The 15002-nt window shown below is 42.2% G+C and overlaps 1 protein-coding gene across 1 annotated transcript in view; it reads right to left on the bottom strand.

Annotated features, from left to right (window-relative positions):
• Nucleotides 1–15002, bottom strand: part of LOC311240718 (uncharacterized protein) — a gene marked incomplete at its 3' end in the record, with an annotated part of 57234 nt that overhangs the window by 31130 nt on the left and 11102 nt on the right. Inside the window, exon 3 of the mRNA XM_084329292.1 lies at nucleotides 815–1004. Coding sequence (XP_084185418.1) covers nucleotides 815–1004 — 190 coding nt within the window. The remainder of the gene's footprint in view (nucleotides 1–814; nucleotides 1005–15002) is intronic.

Genomic DNA, 15002 nt, shown 5'->3' with positions numbered 1-15002 from the left:
CCATTAATTTTTGGACACATCACCCACCATTGGTGTGTGTACTGTACGTGTGCCGTCATAGCTCCACCTACAGGCCTAATGGAGAACACCAGGATGTGAATGGAGGGTGAATGTGAGGTATATCGTGTAAATAAGTTTTGATTGATCGCAAGACTACACTGTAAAAAAATATATAATAATAAGTTACCAGAACTTAAAAATATTGAGTTCAGTTACTGTGCATTAAGGTTTTCAGTTTTCAATCCATAATAAGTTAACAGAAAAATAAGTACACAACCACATTATTTCAACCTAATAAAACTATGTTTATTGTCATTGTTTTAAGAACACAAGTTGACTTGGTAATACTCACATTTTGAGTAAAAAAAATGGCTTTTAACATGTGCAATGTTCAATGAAATAGAAAAATAAATAATACAATTTGTTGATTAATCCCACTGGTCACAATGGTGACCGTAATAATGTTTTTGTTATAAGGCTCTGCAAATGTTACTGAATGATGTAGCAATGTATTTCCAGCTAAATTGAAATAATAAACAAATAAAGGGTCTCAATTAAATATGTGGTAGTAAAAAGAACCTGTGGGAGGATTTCAACAAGATAAATGCGACAACAGTGCATAATATTTCACTATAATATTTTTTTTGCCTAGGGTTGCCTAGGGTTGCCTACCCCTGCTTTAGATTAAAACAATTATATTTCTTGATTCAGATAAATGTTATCATGGAATGGATGAACAAAACGTTCAATGCGAATGGTTGATTTGAATTTCAAGCACTTCAAGGACCTTGTGTGAACCCTGTGCATTACTTGCCTGTTACTTGCTCGTTGGCAGCCATCTTTGTTTCCACGGGTCGCTCAATGTAGGCCTGCGTGTCGTCTCTCATTTGGCTGATTGTATGGTCAGCCTTGCTGCCCAGGATGAAGTCGTTGAGCGCCTTTGACGACTCCTCCAACTCCTGGAAGTTGTGTTGAGGTTGAGCCATGGTGGACGAAGAGGACCGCTACACGGACAACAAGACGCAGGGTTCCCACAGTCAGAGACATTGCAAAATGAAATTCAAGGACTTTCAAGTACTTTTCCAAGCATTATTTTTCATTTGAACCCTTTCACTGCCACACCATAGAAGGTTAACCATTTACCATCACACTACAGACTGTTTTAACCTGCTGTCGTGTGGCAGTGAACGGGTTAACCTTCTGTGTATTGTCGCAGTGAAAGGGTTAAAAGCACTTTTAAATGGATTTTTTTTATATAGAATTTGGATCCAATATTTATGGCTTAAAAACAATTTCCGACAATTAGTTATAACCTTAGATTAAAAAATTATATTTCTTGATTCAGAACAATTTTATCATGGATGAACAAACAAACTTTCAATGCGAATGGTTGATTTGAATTTCATTTTTCAATTACTTTAAGCACCTTGTTAAAAAAAATGGGCCGTTTAAGGAATTACATGCCTCGACTTTTTTTGGTAAAAGAAATCAAGCACTTTAAGCACTTCAAGGACCTTGTGCAAACCCTGAAGACGCTACACACGTCAAAACTAACGTTGCGAGTGGGAATCGAACGGGGAACCATCCGACTGCTCTACGTCCTGAGCCACTTTCACAATACGTGAACGTATTTAGAAACATTACTGTAACTGAGGGTTTACAAATCCCTGACTGTATTAAAGATTGTGATAGATTAAACCACTGCTAGTTATGTACTTTAATTACTGGCCAGACAGTACATCAAATATAGATGGTGAACACCCACAAGAACACGGCATTGACAAAGAAATAGTATTTGAGGGTAATTTATTATTATTAGGCAACGTTAGGTTACAGAATGAGAATTAGGGTTGCGCTTGTATGGCGAAGAATATACGTAAAGTCAGTCAATAGCATGAGTCACTAAGAATAGCAGGAATCCTACGATGGGTCTAAGTTGACACCACCTGTCGTATAGTAGCAACTAGATAGGGCAACACTGGTACCGACTGGAGACAATGGGTTCCCTCCGGGGGTGTAAGGCCTGGAGGGTAGAGGAATGTTCGGGTACTCTGTCTGATTCAATGAGGAATAAAGAGACTCCAGGTACAGGAGTCGGTCCTTGTAAATCCCTTGATCAGCAGCAAAGTAATAATTGTAATCCAAATGCTCGACAGCATTGATAACAGCTAGCCAGCCTCCGTCCACGAGGCTGGCCCGAGTTGTAATCCTCACGAGGTTGAATCCCAAACGATAGTGGAAATCAACGATGCTCTTCTCCGGGTACCACGTTCCAAATCAATATAATCCAACCAGTAATGGTTCTGCAATCGCCGACGCCGATTCTCCTGTGTACATGTCCAACGGTTCTCCGCCTAGGACTCCTCGGGTGTGGGCGACGTATTTAGGCCACACACCCTGGTTAGGTACACTAGCTAAAGACACGACGAACCGCTGGGTAATGCTACACACGAACGAACTGTGGCCGCACGATATACAATAAATGAACGACTATTCACTTCACATTAGATTAAGTCGAACTCAACGTTACTTCATTAAACTCTGACACTTTTACCATTCTATTCGCACGCGGTTCTCAATGCTCTGTTAGACGCAAGGTTGCTCACTTCACTGCACGTTGACTCGTGGTGAAGGTGGGTAAGGTACTGAACGAAGACACAAAGCTAAACACGGTGTGCGCACCTTGCGCTGTATTTATACTTAAGTGAATATCTAGTCCCAACCTCAGTCCTTGTCTGGTATCACTACGCTGACTCCGGGCCTTCAAATCTGAGCTACAGAGAAAAGCCTCCTTGATATACTCGACTTACAAAAAAGAACCTGTGGGAGGATTTCAACAAGATAAATGCGACAACAGTGCAAAATATTTCAAAGCAAACAAATAAAAAAAAGTATAATTTATTTTTAATGCTGCCCCCTGTGCCAATGAAAATGCCCCCGCATGCCTATGCAGGCACGCGTGCCTAGGGTTGCCTACCCCTACCTTATATTATAGGGGCTGCTACCTTATCATTTCAATGAGCTGTAGTTCAAGTTTTGCTTTGTCACATATAAGGTACATGTACATTACATTGGTTCTGTATGAGCCCCCTGAGATTGTGCTTCATACAGTAAAAAAAAAGTTATTAATACATAGGCCTGTTGCAATAAGCAATAAATCAATTTATCGCGCAATAATGAAAATGAATGCAATGATTTTGATGGGCGCAATTAATTGTTATTTGCGTGTTTGTTTTAATGAGGCGGGAACCAGTACCTCTTCGTGTGGGGAGGCGGGCCGCTGCCGTTACTACAGAGTACAGCACGGGAGCTCCTGTGAGCACCATGCGTATGTTGGGCAGTAGCAACGCTACATAGCTTAACTACATTTCTCAGTAGCGTGATGGTAGCGTCGCTCCTTTTGAACCAAGTAGCGTTCTTTGTAGTGTAGCTATTTTTAGACCCAAGTAGTGATGTAGCGTGAACAAACGCTATACGCTACTGCCCGGAGAAACTGGACTGCTAAATAAAGATTAAAGATCTAGTGTTGATGCTATGACGCTTCCTCCTCATCGTTGATTGCCTGTAGTAGCTGCATCTAACGTTAGTAGCTAACGTTAAAACTAACCTAAAGTTAGTTGTTCACCAACAATCTCAACATTTGTTTTATCAGTAGCTCAAAAACACAGAACCGGACGACACAAGTTGTCCGCTCATAGGTTCTGCTAGGATAATAACAACAATACTTCCGGTCGGTGGGTTTCAAAATAAAAGAGCAAAGTCTAAAACACCGGAAAAGACGTTTATTTTGTACAGCGTTTTCCTCCACGAGTACTCAAGTACATCATGTGATCAATCGATCTGTTTTTTTTTGCCCATCCCTAGTTTATCCTGTGCTGAAAAGTCTCCATTCCAATAGAGATAGTATATATTTGTGTTTATTTGATTATTGAGCTATATTTTAATCGAGAGTAACTGGTAGTGTAGCTTACTACATTTTCCAAGTAGCTTGCCCATCACATAATCCGCGAGCCACAGTAAACAAACGCGAGCCACAGTTAGGGTGACCAGGTGTCCCGCTTTTGGTTGTATACTGCACAGCCATTTTACCTAATGTCCCACGTCCCGCATATTGAGAGGATGTCCCTCTTTTCGAAGCAAAAAATAAAAACATGGGTCTAAAAGCCCCTTCCTACAGTAAACGTAGCAACCCGCCTCTTGTCCACACACATTGCTCTGCTCGTTTTATCATTGCTCTCACGGAGATAAAACTGGGAACGAGGTTACTCTGCTTCTGACGCTACCTCATATCTGATTGGGTTGCATGGTTGCATGGCTTTAGGTTGCACGAATCTCGCACAGGATATTGCTTTTCATTTAAGCCATATTGTCGGGAAGGCTCGCTCCTGGGGGACACGGTCGTCGGTCTGCTTGGACGTCTGTCTGGGGCCGGCTATACGCTCTTTATGGACAACTTCTACAACTCGGTACGTATGTCCGCCAGGCTCCGACAGTTGAGGTCCGACGTCTGTGGTACCCTCAGGAAGCACCGGGGCGAGCCAGCCATCATCAAGAACGTGACCAAACGTGACATCGGTGTGGGGGAGCGCATTGCGGTCAACAACAAGGAGGTCCTGATCGTGGCATGGCGCGATAAGAGAATCGTGAAGACCATCAGCAGCTTCCACGAGGACACCATGGAAACAGCGATGGTGTGGAAGAAGCAGAAGAAGGGCAAAGCGCTGAGGGTGGAGATGCTCAAGCCATCATCAATCATGGAGTACAATAAATTCATGAACGGCGTCGATCAGCTGGATCAAAATATATCGTACTATCCGGTTACACGTAAGACTGGAAAGTGGACCAAAAAGTTTGTGATGTATCTGATCCAAATATGTATGTTCAACGCTTTTGTCTTGTAAAAAAAAAGCACCCACAAGGGCATTACTACAACCTCTTCCGGTTCACCAGGGCTGTGGCGCGGACCTACAGACGGTAAGGAGAAGAAGATTCCTGGGGTGACAGCGGAGATGGAGGCGGAGGCAGGGGAGGAGGCAGGGGGTGGGAATGAGGAGGAGGCAGGGGCTGAGCAGGTGGGGCGTGTCGACCCTAGGGCCCCACTGGGGGACCCGCAGAGCAGATTAGTGGGTGGCTTTGTGAAGCATGTAATGGTTGCATACAAAGCCACCCCCAAGAAAAAGCTACCGTGTAGGAAATGTCGTGTCTGCAGTAGGCGTGGCATCAGGAGTGAGACCAGATATTTTTGCACATCGTGCAAAGTCCCCCTGCATCGTGACAAATGCTTCACTCTGTACCACACAGAGGGATTTCTCTAAATAGTTTCTTTATTAGTTGTCATACAGAAGTACAGACTACTTCTAAATAATCCGGCACACAGAAGTACAGATTACTTCTAAATAATCCATCATTGTGTGATACAGACAGAACCATGTGTACCGGTACATAGTATAGCTAGCTGAGTGTAGTATAGTATAGTATAGTATATTGTAGTATAGTATAGTGTATGGGTAGTTGCACTGTTTTCTGTACAAGACAAATGCGTTGAACACATGTATTTGGGCCACGGTTGTCGATATTGCATAGGCATGTTTGGACCACTTGCAGATGAGACGTTATGTTAGCGATCTAGCTGTATCGACTCCATTCATAATTTGCATTGTGTGTGTATATCGTTTTTTTTTTTTTTTTAATCTTTTTCCCCCCTCATTTTTACCGTTTGCACAGAACCAATGGTTGCTGACAGTCACCCAGTTTATAAAAGTATATACTGTAGGTAACATACCACACTTTTCTAATGCAGTCCATTGGCCTATTATTTATATACTTTGGAAGCATGTATTGGATATTTTTTGGTCCACAGATCTGGCGCTTCATCCATTTATCAATGGACAATGCAGTCATCGATGCGAGAGACCAAGTAAGATATGCCCTGTAGTTCATGTGACGTGAATGTTACCAGCAAACTTCTAAATGCACTGAAACAATGGTTGGTTATCCTCCAGTGTTCACTTTTTATAAGGTATTGTCTTGGTAAATTACCATAATCATATACTGTGAATGTTACCAGCAAACTTCTAAATGCACTGAAACAATGGTTGGTTATTAGGGATGCCCCGATCGATCGGCCACCGATCGTTATCGGCCGATAATCAGTATAAATATGCGATCGGGGAATTCCGATAATGAGTCATATTCGCCGATCGCGGAAACTGATCAAGTGGATATCTCACTCGCTTGTCTCAGACGCACAGGACCTGCAAACTGCTCCTCCTCCCTAGCCCCGCCCGCCCCGTGTAGAGTTTGTAAACAAAGAGGTGCGGCTCCTCTGCTCGAGTCTGTAGTGCATTCGACCTGCGCTAACGTTAGCTACCTAGCTATCGTTACTGTTTAAACAAAATTACCCAGTCAACTATTCACGTTTAGTAGGCATTGTCTAACGGTATTTAGCCGGCTAGCTACCGATAGCTCCTGATATCAACAAATGATCCAGAAAATCTAGTAGTCCATGTTCATACCTCCGGTAGCTTGTGTTAGCTTGCATTAGCTGACGTTAGTTTACTGTTCAAAACGAAATGTCCCATTGAACTAAAGTTCTGTCTTAACGTCATCTAGCCGGCTAGCAGTAGCTACAGATAGCTCTTGATATCAATGTCTTATAACATTGATTTAATGCGTATTCGAGCTGAGGGCTTGCTGAATGTGAAATGACCAAAGCATAACGTTACCAATAGGGTCCCGCTGCAGCGCCGGAGAATCCTTTTTGGAGCTGGGCTACTAGAGTACACACAGACAGTGGAGCTGTTTGCAGATAGCGAGCATTTTGACTTGTTGCGTGGTGGCGATGTCTCGCAGATAATACAAGTACAAGTCTAATTATATAATATATATATTTTATAAAAAAAAAAAAAAAAACGTTTTATATAAAATAAGTTTTAATTTCTTTTTAATCAAAAACGATCGGTATCGGATCGGTATCGGCCGATATGGCTCACGACGATCGGTGATCGGTATCGGTGGCAAAAAATGTGATCGGGGCATCCCTATTGGTTATCCTCCAGTGTTCACTTTTTATAAGGTATTGTCTTGGTAAATTACCATAATCCTATACTGTGAATGTTACCAACAAACTCCTAAATGCACTGACACAATGGTTGGTTATCATCAGCCAGTGTTCACTTTTTATAAGGTATTGTCTTGGTAAATTACCATAATCCTATACTGTGAATGTTACCAGCAAACTTCTAAATGCACTGAAACAATGGTTGGTTATCCTCCAGTGTTCACTTTTTATAAGGTATTGTCTTGGTAAATTACCATAATCCTATACTGTGAATGTTACCAACAAACTCCTAAATGCACTGAAACAATGGTTGATTATCCTCCAGTGTTCACTTTTTATAAGGTATTGTCTTGGTAAATTACCATAATCCTATACTGTGAATGTTACCAACAAACTCCTAAATGCACTGAAACAATGGTTGGTTATCATCAGCCAGTGTTCACTTGCTGGACGGAAAGGATTGACAGATTGATTGCTCTTTCTCGATTCTGTGGGTGGTGGTGCATGGCCGTTCTTATATTGAGCTTTAAGTTCCCACCTCTACAGAGAATGACTCCCACCTCTACAGAGAATGACTCCCATTGGGACACAATACTGTCGGACAAATAACAAGAATTAACTCATTTGTATTAAGTTTAGCAAATAAGGGAACAGATAAATAACATTTCACTGCAGTAAAAAAAGCAATATTTCGATTTTCGGGTTTCGTCCACATATAAGCCGCACCGTTATATAAGCCGCAGGGTAGAAAAATGGGGGAAATTCGGGCGCTCCGTTAATAAGCAAATACATCCACAGCGAAGAATATGAAACTAATCAGAGCCAAACGCCAGATAGGTTTCATTCATTAAAAATATCCCAGCAGGATTCACATTTGCAATGATCCGCGTTATTAAAATAACCAGTGTATCGCGATCGCCGTATCCGTGTATAACTATGACGTGCATTATTTAGTAAATCCATAGGCTGAATATGATTTATTGTCAGAATTTTAGGTATATTATTTTACATTTCAAAAGCCCCCTCTAGAAAAACGAAGCACAAAAACATAATTCAGAATGGTATAATGGGATCTAGACTGAGAATTATTTCAGGAAGCGAGCTGCATTTCTTTGCGAGGGCGTGGCCATGCAGGTTATCAAGCTAACTGAACTAAACCCTGCCCTCGACCAGGTTCAAACTTTCTGATATGTTGCCATAGGGATTTAGAAAATCGCGCATCGGGGAACGGAAAGGTCTGGCTTAAGTCAAGTTATCCTGAAAATGATCCGGCTAACTCAGTTAGCCAGGTACGAGGAACAGGGCCCAGAGAAAGACGTTTGTCTTGTTTACATCAGGGTCCCCCATCCCCCACAAGAATATAATCAGCCCGGAAAATACCATCAACAGTGTATCCCATTTTTCTGGGGATAGCTATTGTTGTAGTTGAGCTATATTTAAATCGAGAGTAACTGGTAGTGTAGCTTACTACATTTTCCAAGTAGCTTGCCCATCACATAATCTGCAAGCCACAGTAAACAAACACGAGCCACAGTTAGGATGAACAGGTGTCCCGCTTTTGGTTGTACTGCACAGCCATTTGACCTAATGTCCCGCGTCCTGCATATTGAGAGGATGTCCCTCTTTTCGAAGCAAAAAAAATAAAACATGGGTCTAAAAGCCCCTTCCTACAGTAAACCTAGCAACCCGCCTCTTGTCCACACACATTGGGTCTCATTCTCCAACGGACTTATGACAAAAAGGGCTTTCTCTTAGGGCCATTTGAGACCTTTTCGGGCAAAACATGAATATAGACAATATATTATAATATAATATTAATTACATATGTTTTATTGGGACGGTTGGTGAATCCCAAAATCGGCCCGAAAGGGTCTCAAATGGCCCTAAGAGAAAGCCCTTTTTGTCGTAAGTGCTTGGTGAATGAGACCCAATGTTTGCTCTGCTTGTTTTATCATTGCTCTCAGAGATAAAACTGGGAACGAGGTTACTCTGCTTGTGACAGCTGACAGCGGATAGTACAGGTACAAATACAATAAAACAGCAGGTGGGGGCTGTTGTGTAAACCTTGTACTCTTTAGTTCACATATAATAAGAGACGGAGTGTTTGTTTACTAGTCTCTGTAAGCCAGGAAGTACTGTGGTGCAACATACAAATGTGTCCGTGTAGCAACACAAGCCAATACCTTATAGGACAGGGGCCCGGGGAGGGAGCTGTGTGTGTGTGTTGTGTGTGTGTGTGTGTGTGTGAGAGAGCGAGACAGAAGTCAGAGGAATAACGACCTGTTATTCAATAGATTAAATTAGTTTAAGAATAAAAAAATAAATACATTTTAAGAGAATCTCAAATACATTATTTTATTTAAGTGTAGGCTATAGTTAATGTTTTATTTTTTACAGTTTTTGTATTTTTCTGACAAAATTGCAAGAGTGACCCCTCTGCACAAAAAGGGCAGCAAATTAGACCCAGGCAACTACCGCCCTGTTTCTATTCTTACCTCCATCTCGAAAGTCATGGAGAATTGTCTACGAACAGGTCGAAAAGTACCTGGCGGAAAAAAATCTAATCTACGAATTCCAATCTGGCTTCAGAACATCCCACTCCACTGACACATGTAGGGATGGGAATCGAAAACCGGTTCCAGTTGGGAGCCGGTTCCTAATTGTCCGATTCTTGGAATCGCATGCCTCCGTGACTATCGATTCCTCCATCGATGCCATGTTTTTCTGACTGTTGCGCATTTCAAAACAATAACGTTAGAGTCAGCATGTAGCCATGGCAGACTATTTGATTCCTTACGCTCGAAATTGCCTGGGTTTTGGTCATATGCTCCCGAAATGCTCCCGCTGTTTGACTGTTTCTAAGTGCAGTGATTGAAAACTACTCGAATGCTTTAGAACCGAGTCATTCATTTAACCTAACAGCCACAGAGCTGGCGCTGGCTAACGCTAGCTGGCGCTGGCTAATCAGGCTCATACAGACACACAGAGAGAGATAACAGCCGAGAGCAGGTAGTACAGGTACAAATACAAAAAAAAGGGGTGGGGGCTGTTGTGTAAACCTTGTACTCTTTAGTTCACATATAATAAGAGACGGAGGGTTGACTGTTTACTAGTAGGTACCGTGCAATAGGGGTGGACGGTATAAACGGTATACGGTATAAACGGTATTAATTTGCTCTACGGTATGGATTTTGACTATACCGTGTAACCGGTAGAGCAGCTCTAAAATAGCAATGACGTCATGTAACCACAGCGCGACTATTTCAATCGCATTTGCCCCTAAAAATAGATAGAATTCATAGATAATAGATATGTGCAAACTGGAAAAAGTTATTTAGGAGGCTTCGCGCAGTGGGCGTGTCAACACGCAATTGTCATTTCATAATAAACACATATCACCGCAGCGCACAGCAAGTTTCAATTTCAGTTCCTGGCATTTTTAACCAGTGGAGAAAGGTAAGATATTTCCCTATCGTTTTTCTTATATGAATTATTCTACGTTAATAAAACATACCTGGTGATCAACTACAGTTTGCTGTAAACATTACGATATGTGTGTAGTGTTATGATAACGACGGCAGCAGCGGGAGCCGGGAGGACGGCTGCAGCAGTGGATTTGCGAATAGCATGCAGCTGCAGAGCCGCAGAGCCAGGGGCTCTTTCAGGTCTGGTCACAGGCCCGTCAAACAGCGCCCCCCCACCCAACGGCTGAATTGCCAATGGCTGAAATGAATGACCTGAAAGAGCCCCTGGCTCTGCGGCTCTGCAGCTACCTATGCTTCTAGCAAAATCCAGCCCCGCTGTTTGCAATGGGAGCAGGAGTCTCGACTTTATACGCACAAGTAGCCTAGTTTTAAGTTAAAATATTATAAATCTACATGCCTTGAGGATGTCATTCTTTATATAGCCTGCCTATCAGGCAAAAAAAATTATTCTAACAGAAACACTGATACCGTGATATATACCGTTACCGTCTATGCTTCAAATTATACCGTGATATAAATTTTAGACCACACAGTCCACCCCTACCGTGCAACATACAAACATGTCCGTGTAGCAACGCGAGCCCATAGCTTACAGGACAGGGGCCCTGTGGAGTCTATATTTATCACAGCCGAAGAGTGCGTCGCGTTTCTCTGATTGGCCATGACGCCCATGTGACCGCGGCAGCGCGAGAGAGCGGCAGTGCGGAAATAGGCTGCATCCTCCACGTCAAGAAAGACACAGGCATTCTCTGTGACAAACCCTAACCTTAACCAACTCCGAAATAATGCCTAACCTTAACTTAACCCTAACCAACTCCGAAAGAATGCCTAACCTTAACCCTCCCTAACCTTAACTTAACCCTAACCTTAACCAACTCCGAAATAATGCCTAACCTTAACCCTAACCTTAACCAACAACCAGCGGAAGAATGCATGTTTATAGCGAGAGATGATAAACGTAAAAAAAAAAAAAAAAAAAATGAAGTGACCAACCACACCGCAGGCTCCACAGCACGGCGGCGTACCAGTTGAGCTAAGAGTCGATGGAAAAACATCAGGGATTACGGCTACATAATGCCGCAAGCTCTGCCGCTCCGCTCTGCGGCTGCCGCGGGGCGTGTCGCAGCCAATCGCGGAAAACGCGGAAGCACTCGGCAGCACTCTTCGGCTCCAATTAAAGAATAGGCGGCCCTGTGTGTGTGTGTGTGTGTGTGTGCTGGTCTTCTGAAAGACCAGAGACAGAGAAGTCAGAGGAATAACGACCTGTTGAATGCAACTACGGTTCAATAGATTCAATTAGTTTAAGATATTGAACTGTAGTTACATTCAACAGGTCGTTATTCAATAGATTAAATTAGTTTAAGAATAAAAATATTCAAAAAATAATTTTTTTAAGAGAATCTCAAATACACTATTTTATTTAAGTGTAGGCTATATTTAAATGTTTTTGTTTACAGTTTTTGTATTTTTCTGACATGGGGGCTCAACAATAAATGACAATCAGAAATGTCAAGTTGCATGTTGTTATTCTAACCAGCTTAGTTCTGTTGCATTTCCAATTTATTTATTTAAATTATAAAGCAGGAAGCGATAAGGGAATCGATAAGGGAATCGTATCGATACAATCTTATCAATTCCCATCCCTATTTATTACATTTTTAATTGCATGAAACATTATGAAGTATTCTCTTATGCTGCTTTTCCACTGCAAGTCTGCATGGTACCACTACCTACTCGACTCGAATCTTTTGCTTTTTGAGCGTCTTTGTAGCCGTATTTGAAGTGACGTCACACGAGGAAGTACATTTTTCAAATCAATCAAGTCTAGCCAACGACCTGAATGAGTTCTACTGCCGCTTTGAACGATAATGGAGCGGTCCTGACAAGAGTATTCCACCTCTTTATTTTACAGTTGAACAGCCCTGGCCTATTTTTTTTTTCAGAATGATATTATATTGTGCTTCTATCATAATTATCTTAGTTCATATTTCATTTTACTCCACCTTTTTATTTTATTATCTAATGTGGCACCAAAAATGACCAAAGCAAATTCCTTGTATGTGAAAACTACTTGGCTCCAGCAGCCTCAGCTACCAGTCCAGGCCCAGGCTTCACCTGCTCAGCTACCACCATCAGGCCAGGCCCAGGCTTCACCTGCTCAGCTACCACCATCAGGCCAGGCCCAGGCTTCACCTGCTCAGCTACCACCATCAGGCTACCAGCTACCACTTCCCTTACTGAATGTTTACAAGAAATAGATTTATGGTTCACAGTCAACTACCTAAAACTAAACAGTGATAAACTCATTGGTTCAAAATCTACCATAGCCAAATCCCACAGTTTTCCCCTCACCATTGACAACTCTACAGTCTTCCCTTCCCCTCAGGTTAAGAGTCTGGGTGTCATCCTTGATAGCACACAGTCATTCAAATCTCACATAAATAACATCACAGTCTGCTTACTTCCACCTATGCAACATCAATCGTCTCCGCCCCTCACTTACACCTACCAGCACCGCTACTCTTGTTCACGCCTTGGTCACATCCCGCCTGGATTACTGTAACTCCTCCTTATTGGTCTCCCACACAAGTACCTCTATAAACTCCAACTAGTCCAAAACTGCATCATCACTAGAACTCCCTCCACCAACCACATCACTCCTGTTCTCCACCAACTCCACTGGCTGCCTGTTAAGTCACGCACTGACTACAAAGGATTACTACTCACCTTCAAGGCCCTCCATAACCTAGTCCCTCCTTATCTCACAGAACTTCTCCAGTCCTACACTCCCTCTCGGTCACTCAGATCCTCCTCTTCCTTCCAACTTATCACTCCCCCTTCCCGTCTGACTACCATGGGATCCAGAGTAGGCTTGGGCGGTATGATGGTATTACGGTATACCAGGGTATTTAGAAATCCCGACAGTATTGAAAATCAATACCGTCAAAATCACAGATGCGCTTCAGTTTCTATTACAGTGAAACAGAGTTTTGAGTGTAGTGCACACACGCGCCAGCAGAGGGCGAGACCAGTCCTCACTAGTGGAGCGAGTGGATCACAACAGTGTTCACGTTTTACGGTAATGTTGCGACAGTGCTGTGAAAATACCGTAAAGCCAGGGCTGTACGCTAAGCTTTTTCACTAGGGGCACACTTGCCCCTAAATGATAAATTTAGGGGCAAAGAAAAAATTTTAGGGGCACATTTTTAAATAACTATTTTACCATTATAGTAGGGCTGGGCGATATGGCCTCTAAATGATATCGTGATATTTAGAGATTTCCTCTAAAGCACTTAATTTAACCCTTTGATGCATAGTCACGCCAATATGATGATTATAATAAGTCCCTGCAACATATGTTTGCATTATTAAACCATGAAGATGCTTTAAAAAATAATTTAATGAAAATGTACTAAGAGTAGTCTACTGACACACTAAAGACAATTTATATAAAAACTCTTGGGTGCCTTTTACACAGTACTGTGTTTTCTATCCACTTTAGCCAAACACACACACACACACATATATATATATATACACACACTACTGTGAGAAAATAATAATCACACAGACTTAATGATTTTAGAATATTTCAGATAATGAAATTAAATGTTTATGTCATCAACTATCCAGTTAGTATTTATACTGTGTGTAACATTTGGCTACTTTAAATCATTGAATGTAGAGAGAGAGCGAGAGAGAGAGAGAGAGAGGGGGCGAGAACGAACAAGAGAGCCAGCCCCCCCCTTCGGGTTTTGTTCTAGGTTCGCGTTTTGATCGTCTAAGCTGCCGTAGGTGATGACGTCACACTCGAATGTAAACAGGAAGAGATGGAGATGGAGACACACGGAGATGGAAATTCAATGATATACAGAAATGAATAACCAATAAATATGAAGTTATGTTTAAACTTCTGTTGTCAAGCGTTGTCAATATATAACCCACCCCCTTTCCTCACGAATGGAACTAGTCTTGTGGAGTCCGCTTTGACCGTTTTCCAGGGTTAGCAGAGATCGCTAGTTAGCTTAGCATAATCCTAATGGATACCTTGGTTAGCAGCTACCGTTAGCTCATTGCTCGTGTCAATTAAATTGCATGTTATTAAAGGTCCGCGCTGGTCTGTCTAATGAAATTACAACCGCAACATTATATTGCACTGTACAGCCCTGGTTGTAGGCTAATGTTTTACTACAATTTGTATGGATTAATTTAGGAGTGAAATGCGAATGAAGGGTTGAAATCACCACTCGCAAGCTTGCCCCCAGATATTATTTTAAACTCGCACGGACCAAATTAGGGGGCAATTTGCGATCATATCATCGCAGTGTACAGGCCTGAAAGCGTTGTGGTAACGAGAGTTGGTGTGTGTTGTTGTGCACTGGTGGAGCAAGCAAATAATCCGTCTCTTATTATATGTGAACTAAAGAGTACAAGGTTTACACAACAGCCCCCACCCG

Source organism: Notolepis coatsorum (assembly GCF_963971535.1).
Source record: "Notolepis coatsorum genome assembly, chromosome: 14".
Classification (NCBI taxonomy): Eukaryota; Metazoa; Chordata; class Actinopteri; order Aulopiformes; family Paralepididae; genus Notolepis; species Notolepis coatsorum.
Note: the sequence above shows the minus strand (reverse complement) of the source record. Positions and strands in the feature narration are given on the sequence as shown.